The following is a 16474-nucleotide window of genomic DNA, read 5'->3' as shown; positions in this document are numbered from 1 at the left end:
TCCAATTTAGATAAAGTATGTGTTATTTTCCCAATAAAATAAAAATATTTTTCTTTTCAAACACAACAAGTGGAAAAAACTAAGACAAAACGGAAAACATAAAATTGGGGAGATTCATAAAGCTAAAACCCAATAATGGCAAAGAAGATGCCTTACCCCTGGCTTCAAGTGAAAGTTTCCTTCGTAATAAAACCTCTATATAAACCCCTCACCATCATTCCATCAAACCAAGGTACCCAGTAGTAGTATTGCTATTACAATTATAATTTTAAGATCCTTTCCTGTAGTAGGTGCCTACTGTCTCCTTGTAAAATCTATGTTGTTTCATGGAGACTCAAAGGCCTCATGTTGCGATTTTCCCTAGCCCTGGCCTTGGTCATCTTATTCCCTTAGCTGCCTTTGCCCAACAACTAGCAACAATTCATGGCTTTTCAGTCACCTTTATTAATGTGTCAACTGGTTCCTCCCCAATGCAAGATTCAATCCTTGCAGGACTCGAGCAAACTTGCAAGGGTTTTGTGAAGTCGGTCGAGCTCCCGATGATGGACATGTCTGATATCCCTCCTGACACTGGGAAGGTTGTGCAAATATCGTTGACCATTAGGAGGTCTCTTGGTTCCCTTCGAGGGCTCCTTGGAGATCTCTTTAGTGGTTTACCTACGGCCACAGGTCGTTTTCCTGCAATCTCTGGCCTCATAGCAGACCCCTTTTGCGCCGATGTTATAGAGCTTACACATGAACTACAATTGCCTACATATCTTTTTTTCACATCAACTGCTACCTTGCTCTCTCTCATGTTGCACCTCCCAACTCTAGATCAAGAGATTTCTGGCGAGTATCGTGATCTTGATTTTCCTGTACAAGTCCCGGGTTGCTTTCCAATACCTGGAAAAGACTTGCCTGAGCAACTACAGGATCGAGAGGACGAGGAGTATGCATGGTTCTTACGCCATGCTAGAAAGTATATTGAAGCAAAATCCATACTTATCAATACCTTTCAAGCCCTAGAGCCTCATCCAATAAAAACCTTGAGAGACAAGGAGGCATGGGGGGCGATCTCCGTTCCCAAGATAGTTCCGGTGGGTCCCTTGACTCTTGACTTGCCAGACAACCCAGGAGAAGAATGCTTGAAATGGCTTGATGAGCAACCCCTCAATTCAGTTTTATTCGTATGTTTTGGTAGTGGGGGAACCTTTACACATGAGCAAATGAATGAAATGGCCATGGGGTTGGAGGCAAGTGAGCAGAGGTTCCTTTGGGTGATTAGAAAACCTCACCAAACCTCAAGCTCTGCCTCATTCTTCTCCTCTACTTCCAATGGTGAAGACCCTCTTGCCTTTCTACCATTAGGGTTTGTTTCAAGGATCCAAGGACGTGGACTCGTTATTCCCGATTGGGCTCCACAAGGAAGGATATTGGCCCATAGTTCCATAGGTGGATTCATGTCACACTGTGGGTGGAATTCAACCCTTGAGAGTGTCAAAAATGGTGTGCCTATGATAGCATGGCCACTCTATGCTGAGCAAAGAATGAATGCCCTAATGTTGGCTAATGAGATTAAGGTTGCTCTAAGGCCCAAGATGGAAGATGATGGGATTGTTTATAAACATGAGATAGAGAGGGCGGTGAGATGTTTGATGGAAGAGGAAGAAGGAAAACTTTTGAGGGAGAAGATGGGAGAGCTTAAGACTGCTACAGATTCAGCCTTGGCTAAGGGTGGGACTTCTTATGAATCAGTGAATGATGTTGCTGAAGAATGGAGGTTTGGCTCCCCAATATGGAAGGACATGAAAAAGGTTTCATTTGTAGTTGGAAACCGATGATGATTTGCATGCTTTAAAACTTAAAAGACACAGTGGTGTAGTTTTATAATTTGTCCAGTGAGTTTAACATTTTTCTTCTCTAGTTTTAGCATTGACCAGTGGATTAGAATGCTTTGTCTTCCTTTTTCTATCTCCCTTTATGTTTTTTCCTATGCCGCCCTGTGTGGTTTTGTCACAGCAAACCAAGCAGAATTATCAGCATTGCTACAAGGGGTGTCTATATGGAGAGAGAGAGATTTGGGGAATAGATTGTTTGTGGCGAGGGATTCATGGAATGTGATCAATTGGTGCGATCGATCTTCTAGACCTCCTTGGAATTTAAGATCTTTGTGGTTACAGGTTTTGGATAAAACTCTCGGCTGCGTGGCGAGTATTAACCATGTTTATAGGGAGGCTGATGTGGTGGCAGATGATTTATCCAAGAAGGGTGCTTCTTTAGATAACTCGTTTATTTCTCCAGTGTTGTTTTGATGTATAATTATTGCAATTACCCTTTGATCCAATAAATCTAAGTACTTGTCAAAAACAAAACATCTTGGTAATGAATTATTTTGCTCAAATGAGATATCAAAGTAAACATTTACAAGAATTTTGTACAAATGCTTTTGTGGAACCAACCATACTTGCTTGATCCTCTATAACAAAAACAATGACAAAATACATAAGTTCAACTTCCAAAGGGGTCAGAGGAACCAAACCAAGGGCTGAAAATTACTGCACTAAGAGGACATCATGGTATGGTTGACAATAGACCAAGGTTGGGCTGACCTTAGCCTTGGCCCAGCCAAGAAGCCTAACATCTTGACCCCACCCTGTGGGGAGCTAAACGACCCAGGTTCTAACATGCCCCTTTGGTAGGGTTAGGTTAGGCCTGGCCTTTGGAATTTTCTCTTATATGTGACCGAGCATGAATTGTCTGTCCAGGGCTCAGGCCAATAAGAATCTGGGCAGGAAACATCTATCCCAGGCCCCGGCCCTTGGGTCACATATAATGGCTCATGATGGGCATTAGTGATCCGGGCCGCTCGGCATTTGGCTACCCTAATCATAGGTGACATACAGCTTGGACACAAAATGGTACATTCACATTGGACAAGTAGTAGAACAGCTCATGAGCTTGTGGAATTATTCTTTTGAACAGCTCATGAGCTTGTGGAATTATTCTTTTAAACAGCTCATGAGCTTGTGGAATTATTCTTTTGAGATTGTCAGTTGTTTTTCTACAACAAGATTTTCTTAAGTTTATGATGAAATAAAGGATTTTTTGGGCATTGTTATTTACACCAATTTTTGCTGTGGAATATTGGCTATTCCACCCCAAACATGGGTGGGATTATGAATTGGATCATATGCATGTATAATTTATATACATTAATATGTCTATTTCGACTCAAAATATTTAAATGGCATGGTGAATGGCGTGAGTGCTTATTTGCCATCGTGGTGAGGGTTCCAACAACCCCACAAACACTGCTCTCATTTTTTAAAGGGTGGGGTTTGTATAGAGCCGAGGCTCTAAACAATCAAATTGGAGCCTATTTTTAAATATATCAAGAAAAGTAGTTTCAATAGTGGAAATATTTATGATAGCTTTAAAATATATTTTTATATTTAATTATAAAATTTAAAGCTTTAAAAGTACTGTAACAGATCTATGACAACTTGAAAATCTTAAAAATTGATGGTCAAAAAACACACTAAAAAAAGCACTATTTCCAAAACTTGATATCGAGATAACCATATTAAATATATTTGGGCATCAAAACAACCTCTCCTAGTGAAATTTTTTGAAGTGGGCTCAAATTTGATTGTATAGAGCTACGGCTCTATATAAACTTTTCCCTTTTTAAAAAAACTTAGACCTTTTCCTAAGGAGTACTTAAAAAAGTAATCCACCTAATCAGTACGCATTTGACGTTGATGTAAGAAATGTGGGGGTTATATAATATGAAAAAGTATACATAACCGTTTATTTTAGGACCTGGTTTCTATGCTGCTCATATGTAGAATTGAGGGGCTCTTAATAAATCTATTTTGGAGATGAATTTTAAGACTTAATTTTTAAAGATATGTACATGAAGATCATAAATAGGAAAAAATAAATAAATTTTGAAAATTAAAAATAATAATTTTAGTAAGACAACATTTGGATCGTTAGTTTCCATTGTTTTTAGAACACCTACTTGCATCCATCTTCAAGATGGATACTTCACACTTTATGGACCGCATATGTAGAAATGCGATCCAGCCTGCATGAAACAATTTTCCTTCATTTTAACTCTGGTTGAATTCTTGCCATTCTTGCATGAAACAATTTTCCTTCATTTTAACTCTGGTTGAATTCTTGCCATTCTTGCAAGTTACCTAATCAGTATGTCATTTGGCGGTTGGCGTTTATGTAAGAAATGTGGGGGTTATATAATATATATTATCAAGTCATTTTCCTATACACTAGCTAAATAATAATAATAGCAACATCCCTTCGCTCTAAACCAATGGTTTAAAAACCGGATCGGTGACCCGGATCGGGCTTTTCAAAAACCGATCCGGATCGGCGAATCGGCGATCCGGATCGGCGAATCGGCGATCCGGATCGGCGAATCGACGATCCGGATCGGAATCGGGTGAATCGGTCAGAATAAAGCTTCAAAAAAATCCGAAAAAATTATTAAAATTCATTATAAATATTGGTTTTTAGGAATTCAATAAAAAATGAGGGTACTCCATTAAGAATTTTCATGTTTTTGAATGAATATGCGAATATTGATATGTTCTTTCCCTGCATGAACCGCCATTCAGCATTTAATTTACAGTATTTCGTGCTCATCCCTACACTGTTGCTGTTGGGACTCGATATGTGAATAATATGGCTGGGATAGGGTGGCCTCAGAATCATCATCTCTCTCGTTTTCTCTTTGAATAATATGGATTAAAAAAAAAAAAAAACAAATTTTCAAAAAAATCTATCATGGATTAAAAAAAAAATCACAAATTTTCAAAAAATTCTATCATGGATTACAAAAAAAAATTTGATCATGGATTAAACAAAAAAAATCACAAATTTTCAAAAAATTCAATCATGGATTACATAAAATTCGATCATGGATTACATAAAATTCGATCATGGATTACATAAAATTCGATCATGGATTACAAAAAAAAACAAACAAAAAAAACAAAAAATTCAATCGTGGATTACAAAAAAAGAAAAAAATAGTTCGATCATGGATTACAAAAAATTCAATCATGGATTACAAAAAACTCTATCATGGGTTACAAAAAAAGCAAAAAACAAAAAATTCAATCATGGATTAAAAAAAAACAAACAAACATTTCAATCATGGATTACAAAAAAAAAACAAACATTTCGATCATATATTACAAAACATTCGATCATGGATTACAAAAAATTCTATCATGGGTTACAAAAAAAAAAAAAAAAACAAAAAAATCGATCATGGATTACAAGAAAAGAAAACAAACATTTCGATCATGGATTACAAAAAATTCTATTATGGGTTACAAAAAACCAAAAAATTCGATCATGGATTACAAAAAAAATCTATCATGGATTACCAAAAAAAAAAAAAAAAATCCCTACAGAATCGCCGATTCACTGTTCGGACTCGCCGATTCCGTACAGTGAATCGGCGATTCACTGTACAGAATCGTCCGGTTCTCTCTAGAACCGGACGATTTCCGATTTTTGGGCGATCCGGTTCCTTTTTCACTATTTCCGAGTCGAACCGGGCGAGTCCGGTTCGACTCGGCGTTTTTTAAAACGCTGCTCTAAACAATAAAATTAGAGCCTATCTCAAAAATTTCACTAAAAAAAGTTGTTTTGATTCTCAAATATCCTCAAATTGATCATCTCAATATTGAGTTTTAGAACTAGTGTATTTTGTAATGCATTTTTGGACCGTTAATTTATCTGCTCAATCTACACTATTTTTGAAGCTTTAAATTTATAAATAAAGATGAAATATATTTTAAGGCTATCAAAAATATTTCCAATATTGAAACTACATTTCTTGATACTATTTGTCAAAAATGTTTCCAATATTGAAACCACATTTCTTGACACTACTTGAATATAGGTTATAATTTGATTGTTTAGAGCCTAGGATCTATACAAACCACACCATTTTCTATAGGGTGAAGATCCCTTTTTTTTTTTTTTTTGGGATAATTCGGCAGGGAAGACACTATTTGAATATAGGGTTTAATTTGATTGTTTAGAGCCTAGGATCTATACAAACCGTACCCTTTTCTATAGGGTGGAGATCCCTTCATCTCTTTCTTTTTTTTTATTTTTTTTTTTTTATTTTTATTTTTTATTTTTATTTTTTATTTTTGGGGTAATTCAGTTAAGAAGACACTATTTGAATATAGCCTCCAATTTGATTGTTTAGAGCCTAGGATCTATAGGGTGGAGATCCCTTCATCTCTTTCTTCTTTTTTTTTCTTTTTTTTTCTTTTGCTATTTTTTTTTTTTTTTTTGTTATTATTTTTGGGGTAATTCAATAGGGAAGACCCTACCCATTTTTTCAATAAGTTGAGGAGTTACATTTAGAAGGTGTCAATTGATAATGTCAACGGTAGAAATGGATACCACGATGTTGATCGGTAGAAATGGATACCACGATGTGATAACTGAGTGTGGAGATGCTACCACCCCATTTCTTCAAAATGTTTCGCCATCCTTTTAGAAGGTTGCCTCATTCCTCTTCCTCTCAGTAGCATTTAGTCGTGGGGTTTAACGTATCAAGTAAAGGAGGCAACGGTGGTTTAGTGGGAATTACGAGCCCCTATCCATTTAAATCATTAGTGGCTTTTGAATGCGTAGGTAATAATGGAAGCCTAGATCTTAGCTAGGGCATAAGTAGTGCTACCATCACATCCCCAACCCATTCTCAAAAAAAGATTCAACCTACCCAAAAAATAATGTCATGCAAGACTTATGTGTAATAAAAAAAAAGAAGGAAAATTTAACAAAAGGAAAATTTAACAAACTATTCATATGATCTAAATTATTAAATGGAAAAAATTTATATAAGATTACAACCTTAAAATGTAGAAATAAAGATGCATCAAAACAATCCATAGAAAAATGTTGTTTTACTGTTGAAAAACCCTCTAGTTGATCATCTCAACATCAAGATGTATGAATATGAAAAAAGAAAAAAGATTTTGAGAACTAAAAATAGTTATCTTCAAATACATTATCATCTAAATCGAGAAAGCATGAGCACAGACATTGAATGTAAATACATTATCATCTAAATCGAGAAGGCATGAGCACAGACATTGAATGTAAAGAGAGATAACACAAGATTATAGAGAGAATAAGAGAGATAACATAAGATTACGGAAAGAAGAAGAGAGATAACACAAGATTTATGTGACAGCTACATCTTTCCTATTTGGATCAAAGGTTACACAAATACGTACTGCTATATATAGAGAGGACAATCATAATGAATATTAGAGATACAGGAAAATAATTTGAGGCTTATCACCGATAACAAACTTGACCAAGCAATTTGACTTGATCTATCTTCAAGACTCCCCATAACAAACTTGACCAAGCAATTTGACTTGGTCTATTTTCAACACTCCCCCATAACCAACTTGATCAGGCAATTTCACCTTGATGAAGCAATTTAACGTTTATAGATGCTTATAGATGTACTTCATTTTAACTATTTTTAGAGTTTAAAATTTTATAATAAAATATGAAAAATAGATTTTCAAATAATCCTAAGAATTTTTTACACCAAATTACATGTTACAATAAAATTAGGAGTTGTGCCTTATAATTGGATTGTTTAAGATTGCAACTTTATAAAAACCACACCCTTATTGAATATATTACTTACATCTAATTTCCAAGGAAAAGGTTTATATAAATGCGAGGGCTCTAAAAAATCAAATTAAAGCTCATGGACATGAGAAAAAAAATGGTGCATCTTGTAATGCATTTTTGGACTGTTAATTTTCAAAATTTTCAAGTTTTCATATACTTGCTCGATCTACACTATTTTTGAAGCTTTAAATTTTATAATTAGAGATGGAAGTATATTTTTAAGGCTGTCACAATTATTTTCAGTATGGAAACATTATTTTTCGAAACTATTTGAAGGTATGCTTTACTTTGATTGTTTAGAGCCTCAGCTGCACCCAATTTCAAATAGCTCGTCCTTTTGTTTGTCAAAATTCAAGCAGCCCATCAAATCACACATGAATTTTGAAATTCATAAAATTAAATGTAGGATAACATGTTAAATAGTCGAATATGGAAGTTGCGTTTTTATTGTGAACTAAACATATGTTTCTTTTCTAGCTTCCAACACTAATATCACAAATTGAATTATTCTTTCTAGAATCAAGAGGCGAAAGCACTCTTCATAAATGTGAATCCATATGGAATCTAATCTCATTTATAATTTTATATTGTGCTTGAGGTCTGAAAAGTAAAATATATGCGACTTCTAGGAAATAATACATTGAAAAAGTAGAGCAGAGGAAGTACAGATTTCAAAGTTATTTGAAAAGTATGCCCCCAAATTACATGTCTTCAACTCATTGTCCATATTTCTATTTTATTTGATGTATTTTATTCGTTTCTAAACGATTACCCAATGACCATTATAGCTTTCGTAATTTTTTTAAGAAAAAATATATATATAAGTTCATAACTTTCAAATGTAGAATTCAGATGCACTTCAAAAATCCATTAAAAAAGGTTATTTATGTTGAAAAAACCTCTAATTGATCATCTTAACATCGAGATGTATGAATATGCGATCAAATAAGTGTCTTACAACACATTATATTGACCGTATGTTTCAAGATTTTTATATGTTTATAGATCTACTTGTTTTGAACTGTTTTTGAAGTTTAAGCATTCTTAATTAGATATGAGAATGGATTATAAGGCCATCATAAGAATTTTTTACAAACAAATACATCTTATGATAAAATTTGGATGTGCTTTTTATTAAGATTGTTTAAGGTCGCGACCTTATACAAACCGCACCCATTTTTAAGGTCCCAACGAAAATGATTATGTAGGATACATACATGTTTTATTAAAAGCAGTATTAGTGAGAATGGGGTTGGGGTCGTGGTGGTAGCACTACTTGTACCCCAATTAAAGTCTATGCTTTCATTATCAGCTAACGCATTTAAAAACCGTTAATGATTTTAAAAACAGATCGAGACTCGTCATCTCCATTGAATTAAAAAAAAACACGTTAGTATTAGCATAAACCGGACTAAACACCGAGCCAAAAAAGTGTTCAAACTTATTCAATTAGTAGTTTATCAGGCGCAATAATGATGCAGTTGATGAAAATGGAAACGGGGTGTAGTTTAGGATTGAATCTAAAGCCATGGACAGTAGTGGTTCAATCTAAGCCGTCCATGTTTCAGCCACATGCACAAAATCATTGAAAGTTGTGGACCCCGGATAGGAGCAGTTTCCTGCCGCTCATCCTCCCATATCCTCTAGTGGCTGTTGCAGATGATACTAATGGCCATGACTAGAGGTTTCCTTTTTTGTTTTTGTGTTTTTTTTTTTTTTTTTTTGGAGGTTTTGGTTTTAAATAGCCCATTTTTAATGTATTTTATTATTTAAATTATATTTTGTTCAAATCATTGGGACTTGGGCTAAATAGGTGGTCAATGAGGGATTAGAAGGTTAATCTAGGCTGAAGGCTCCTAAATGGCTAAGGGTAGGCTGATCTAATAGGGCCGGACTTTTGGGTGGTTCAAACAAATTAGGCAGGTTTATGTAATGGAATAATAATTAGGCAAGTTTAGGGACCCTAAGCAAGTTTGAGGTTAATTTGACAACGGTTTTGCTAATGATGGGAACCTCTTAGGTATTTTGAGGATGTTCCTATAGTGTCTAGAGTATAGTACTATGGTGCAGTAGGATGTACTACACTAGTGTGGTCCATAGTGTAGTTTAGAATTGAAATAGCGGGGTTTAGTGGGGCAAAAGCCTAGCTTTTTGGTCCAAGGTCGGTCCTTGAAAGCTCTTGAGTCTAGAGAATCCCCTTGGCTAGAGTATGGTGTCTACACTCCATCGCAAGATTTAAAATTTCAACGGTGAAGATCCAATAGTTTCGAGGTGTCTATCCAGATATTCATCCTACCTAATCATTCCCTTCCCTTAAACAATGCTGCCATATTTCTTTTAAGCTAAACTCGCAAGATTTACACTACAGAACTGAAAAAGGGTCCCTTTTTATATAGGTCGCAACAAAGTTGTTCTTTTTTACTTAAGGTGCGGTTTTTATAAGGCCGATGCTTTAAACAACCAAATTAAGGCATACCTTCAAATTGTATAGAAATATTTTATTTCAGTATCATCAATCCTTACAAGGGCATGAAAGTTTAGTTTCATCTTTAATAAAAAAATTTAAATATTCAAAAAATAATGTAGATCGAGCATATCTGTGTATATTTGAAATCTTAAAAATTGGCGGTCTAAATAATATATGGGAAAGGTTTCTATGCTTCTCCTGCAGCATAGAAGTTCTATCCTCCCCTTACCATCCAGCTGCCCAATTTTGATCAAGAGAGCCACTCACCGTTTGATCTTAGATTTGACGTCTCAAAGTATTTAATTTTTAGTTTTTTTATACAAATTGTATGAATATAAACTTTGGTATGTGAAATCTTATCATTGGGGTGCACCTATAAAAAATATTAAAAATAATTTTTTGATAAAATATAATGACCATAACACACCTCTTGAATCTTTCAAGGGTATTTTGATCATTTTATTTTATTAAAAATATTTTTTTAATATTTTTTGCTAGTGCGAGTTTAATAGAGGAATGGATGTCCAAAATTTGGTATCAAAATCGTTTATAGAAAAAATTTAAAAAAAAAATAGTGTAGAGACGTGACATTGTGATTGGGGCAATCTTAGCCCTCCATTCAGAATGGATGGTTGGATAATGGGGAGGATAAAGCTTCTAGGCATTAGGGGAAGCATAGAAAGCTTGCCCATAATGTATTATAAGAAACACTATTTTCAAGATTTGAAATCTATTTTTCTTATGTCCATACATCTTGAGGTCGATGTGATCGAATTTGAAGGCTTTTCAGCATTTAAATAACATCGTCTAGTAAATTTTTGAGGTCGGGCCTCACCCTTATATAAACCTTTTTCCTTTGACTCATAGCCATGTCACTTAATAATGTGAAAAAACCAATAGCTATTGGACTACATGTATAACCTTAAATATAAAAATTACATTAGGTTTGCAATGCATTACAATCAAAATGAAATCCATTCACCCTTGAAAAATTCTCATGCATCTTCTTCAAGAGACCAAGTTATGGTATCTGTTAAAGAGAATTAAGTACCCCAAATGCAATGCTTCAAAAATGTGGAATTCTATGATTCTTAGTATGCCTCAAACACATTTTCTCTCCCTATTTTAGAATAAAATTTGTGGACGTGGTATTCGGTACAATACAGGAACATGCACAACACGTTCTCAAGATACGGAGTACATAAACAAAAGGTAACAAAAATACCACATGAGATCCCTAACTGTATCCGTCCGATCTGCCCAGTTGTGATGACTTTAATCAAATGTTATAAATTAGCTCTCGAGTGCTAAGTCTTGATCTAATAATTCAAAATATGAAATTTAGGGCATGCACAAATATCATAGGGGCACACATCATAAAAATAACAAAAAATTATTTTGGGTAAAAAAAATACCAAAATACCTATCGAACTTTAAGGAACACTTTTGTCTTTTTATTTGTATCAAAATCTTTTAAGCAATTAATTTAGATGTCGGCCCCAATAAGCTAAAGTTGAATCTAAATTTCACGCCAAGTTACCCCCTGTCTGGTAAACCCGGACAAGTGGGTTTAAATGATCACAACGCCCGGTTCCACCTAGTTTAACACACCTCACCCTTAGCCTCTCCCTCTCTTTTTCTCTCTAATCTCTACCCTTTCTCTCTCTCTCTCTCCAAAATGCCACCAAACCAATCCAAAACCACGTCCATGCGATCCTCTTTTTTGGGCTAAAATCCTCGCTAAAAGAACCACCAAAGATACCTACAGAGGTAGGCCTAAAAAACCTGGCTCAAAACAGCGGAAGAGCAGCAATAACCCTAAGCTCATTGCAAGTCATCCAGTTATTGACTCTGTCTACAAAAGTTTTGAAACAAAAGTCTGCATAATCTACGAAATCATCCACAACTCTGCTATTTAGCAGCTCATTGTAGGAGTTCTCAAAAGCCTATGGCAAATCATAATGATAGAGATTTGTATAAGGAGTAATACCCTTTTCAAGCAAGTAATCAATCAATCTGTGTTAATAATCCACTCCTTTATGATTAACTCGTCCTACACCTTCGGAAAAGATTCGAGCCATGAGATAGAAAATCTTTAAGCATCCGTGTTCATATTTGCCGTGATATCCACATCTTCGTTATCAACTCGTCCTACACCTTCTGGATGTTAAGAGTCTCGGGTTTCTCTGAAGAGACTCAGTGTCCATTAATTGATATGAACAGATTTGTTTTTTTATAGACAAGTTATTTGTGACATTAATAAAAACTAAATCATATATACTTAAACTGTAATAATATACAAGGCACAATATCCTATCCCTCCCATATTTACTAAAAGATTTGGGACCGGGAGATAGAAAATATGTAAGCATCCATGTTCATATTTGCCATGATATCCACATCCTCTTTGAAAAGATGCTACTTCTGTAGCATTATTTGGTATTATACCGGGTTGTTGAATAAACACATCCCATGTACTAGGTCCTCTGCCATCTTCATGTGCAACTCCTTCGACTTGATAAGCAGAAGTCGTGATTCAGAAGAGCAGCAATAACCCTGGCTCAGAACAGCTCCTTCGACTTGATAAGCGGAAGTCGTGGTTCAGAAGAGCAGCAATAACCCTGGCTTAGAACATGGTCGGGAGAGCAGGGCAATGAATTTCGACCTCAACAAGAACCTTTCATGGATTTGATGCAATATGCTTATTGTGAATGGAAAGGTTAGAAAGAGAAGAGAGAAAGATAAAAGAGAGATGGAGAGGAGAGAGAGATGGCACGGTGGGTAGCTCCATGTTGGGTTTTGGTCATGAGAGGATAGCGGATAGAGCCACGGATGAAGGGAGCAAGGAGGGTAGAGAGAGGAGAGAGAAAGAAAAAGAAAAGAGAGAGCATGTTGGGTAATTTTCTTGGGAAGAGAGAGAATGGGGCTATCGAATGATGGCGAGGTTGGATAGAGGACAGAGAACGAAAATAGAGAGACGATGAGGAGAGAGAAAGAGAAGACAGAGACAAACAAGAGAATCGATCATGGGTTTTGCTTTCGAGTTTTGATGGTGAACGAGAAAAAGAAAGGAATAAAGGGGAGTTTAGATGTTTAGAGAGAGAGAGAAAGAAGTCATCCGGTATATCGGACAACAAACTTTAAACTTAAAAAACTTAAAGAGCTGGTATTTCAAACACCGGACGGTATTTAGTTAACCGGAAAAAAAGATAATTTGGGAAAAAAAATCCCCGCCCATAATTTAGAAACAATGTATTCTCATTTTGTAATTAACCCCCCAAAAAAATATGATCCGTATGTAATTTTGCATAAAGTCACATTAAAGCTATTTCAACCAACCATTCAGATAGGTTAGGGCCATATGTAAAGTTTTTACTTAATTAAATTAGCCAGCATTATTAGGTATCATGACGTGATCTCTTATTCTAGACAACCAAAGTTTGAAACAATGTAGAGTCAAATCAAGAATCACTTATCTAGATTATATTTGGTGGGTAAGCCATCGGATTATATTTGGATAGAGGACAGTGAACGAAAATAAAGAGACATAGAGGAGAGAGAAAGAGAAGACACAGACAAACAAGAGAATCGTAAGTGGGTTTCGCTTGCGAGTTTTGATGGCAAAAGAGAAAAAGAGGGAAATGAAGGGGAGTTTAAATGTTTAGAGAGAGAAAAAGAAGTTGTCCGGTATATCGGACAACAAACTTTAAACTTAAAAAACTTAAAGAGCTGGTATTTCAAACGTCGAACAGTGTTCAGTTAACCGAAAAAGAAGATAATTTAGGAAAAAAAATCCCTGCAGGTAATTTAAAAACAACGTACTCTCATTTTATAATTAACCCCCCCAAAAAAATATGGTCCATATGGAATTTTACATAGTCACACTAAAGCAATCTAAACCATCCATTCAGATAGGGTGGGGCCATATGTAAACTTTTTACTTAACTAATTAGCCAGCATTATTAGGTACATCCATTCAGATAGGGTGGGGCCATATGTAAAGTTTTTTCTTAATTAATTAGCCCGCATTATTAGGTATGATGACATGATCTCTTACTCTAGACAACCAAAGTTTGAAAGAGTCAAATCAAGAATCACTTATCTAGATTATATTTGGTGGGTAACCCATCTGGGTTCCCCTCGGCAAGGAGGAATCCTCAGGTGTTGTAAGATAAATTATTTTTGGTACTAGAAATCTTTTTTTTTTTTTCTTCTTTTTTTTATGTTTTATTTTTTTTTTTTCATTTTCATACATCTGGATATTTAAATTGTCAATTAGAGGGTTTTTTAACATCAAAATACCTTTTTATGATGGACTTTTGAGATGCAACTTAATTCTATATTTTAAGGTTGCAACCTTATCTAAACGTCTTCCGTGGGGTGTGGTTTGCATAAGGTTGCAACCTTAAACAATCAAAATAAGACGCACCTCCGAATTTTATCATATATACAAGTTTGGTGTCATACAACTTTGTATAAATTTTTTACTGATTTTCAACCAATTTTGCTGATCCAGATCGGTACAATGGGTAGATAATCCATAAATGGATTATGGGGTTTTAAACATAATTTGGGATTAATATTCATGCTCCTATGGGAGCATATTGTCTATTTGCTCCCCTTAAGAAAAATTCAAGTTTAGGAATATTTTTTGGGTCCCAAATTTTGGAGATTTAATCTTTAAAACCCCGAGACCAACCTCAAGGAAAAGAAAATTAAGTCACACTCTCTATGTGCAAAATTAAGTCACACTCTCTATGTGCCAAAATTAATTGATGTTCAAGAACTCAAAAACTATTTTTTTTTTCTTATAATTAATAATCTAGTAATACTTAGATCCCAAAATTTTTGATGAAAAAAATCCTTACCTATTTTCCCGAGGGAGTTGTTGTACCGTACGCTCCCGCTGGAGCAACCTATACATGTTTTTGATACAAACCCTAACCTTTATTGCTAAGGAAAAAGTAAAGGGAAAAAGTTTATAAGTATGAGGCTCTAAACAATCAAATTAAAGTGCATCTCAAAATTGTCATTAGAAGAGGTTGTTTTGATGTTCAAATATTTTCAAATTGATCATCTTGATCTCAAGTTGTATGGACATGAGAAAAAAAAATAGATTTCAAGTTTTGGAAATTGTGCATCTTGCAATGCATTTTTAGACTGTCAATTTTCAATATTGTCAAGTTTTCATTGATTTGCTCAATCTATTATATTTTTTAATTTTAAAATTTTATAATAGAGATGAAAATATATGTTAAGGTCATCACAAAAATTTCCTGAATTGAAACCACATTTCTCAATACTATTTGAAGGTGCACTGTACTTTGATTGTTTAGATCCTCGACCTTATACAAAAACCGCAGCCTATTTTTTATATATTATTATTTTATCATTGTTTTATTATTTTTTAATTCATAATGCACTCAAACGAGTTATTTGGACTGGCCCGAATAACTCGTCTCAAGCAATAGGCGAGTACCCATGAATCAAGTCTCAGTACCTTGCTTTGCTTGATTTTGAGCCTTGTTACCGTAAAAAAATGTTCACAACACACACGCTCTCTCTAACTCATTTACTTTTGGCAAGTCCGAATAACTCGGTCGAGTCCACCGTAAATTAAAAAAGAATAAAACAACGACAAAAGAATAGTATATAAGAAATAACTTCCCCCGCACTGGCAAGACCGGCGGGAATGCTACCAAGAAGCTTTTGTTTATTTTTGGATAATTGCTACCACGAAGTTGTTTGCATGGTTTTGATTTGCGATAAAGAGTATAGATGGTGGGGGAGGTATAGCCCACTCAGGCAAAAACTTGCCTCGTTTATAAGGTGAGTCCGAGTCAGAGTCAGTACACTTTTTATTTATTTATTTATACTGAAGACTCGAACTTCTTTGTAAATGGTCAGGTGTGTGTGTGGCGAAGGTTTTCAAACGGAAAGGCAAGCTCTTTCTCTTTTGGTGACAAGGGAAGGCGGCCCCAACAAATAGCTCGACTGCCATTTACATGAAATGCAGGGACATTTCAGGCCAACATTTTCCCATTCCTCGGTAATTGAGCAAGCCTCCATAACGACCCGCTTTAACTCCCTTCGATGGACCGCCGTTGCTAAAAAAAAAAAAAAAATCCTCCATATTTTCAAAGCGCGTCGCATTCATTTTCCATCAATTTGTTCACATTTTCAAAGGCCTCTGAATTTCGAACCCCTCTCTCACATATTCTCAGCACATTTATTTTCATAGATTCAAAGCCCAACCTCATATAAAGACCCGTCCACCATAACCCTACGCCATCTCTTCCATCAAATTGAACTTTACTT

At 35.1% G+C, this 16474-nt stretch overlaps 1 protein-coding gene and 1 pseudogene across 1 annotated transcript; one reads left to right on the top strand and one right to left on the bottom strand.

The window, feature by feature from the left end:
- On the top strand, window positions 1–2354 carry LOC18429624 (UDP-glycosyltransferase 72B1). Its single transcript, XM_011623342.3, has one exon. It carries the CDS (start codon window positions 327–329, stop codon window positions 1821–1823), a length of 1497 nt encoding a protein of 498 aa, XP_011621644.3. The 5' UTR covers window positions 1–326; the 3' UTR covers window positions 1824–2354.
- A 9592-nt stretch (window positions 2355–11946) lies between these two features.
- Window positions 11947–15080, bottom strand: LOC148783001 (beta-glucosidase 44 pseudogene; annotated as a pseudogene).
- Window positions 15081–16474: the final 1394 nt, after the last annotated feature.

This window comes from Amborella trichopoda, chromosome 3 (genome assembly GCF_054954075.1).
Source record: "Amborella trichopoda isolate Santa Cruz 75 chromosome 3, AtrichopodaSantaCruz75HAP2 v2.0, whole genome shotgun sequence".
Taxonomy (NCBI): domain Eukaryota; kingdom Viridiplantae; phylum Streptophyta; class Magnoliopsida; order Amborellales; family Amborellaceae; genus Amborella; species Amborella trichopoda.
Note: the sequence above shows the minus strand (reverse complement) of the source record. Positions and strands in the feature narration are given on the sequence as shown.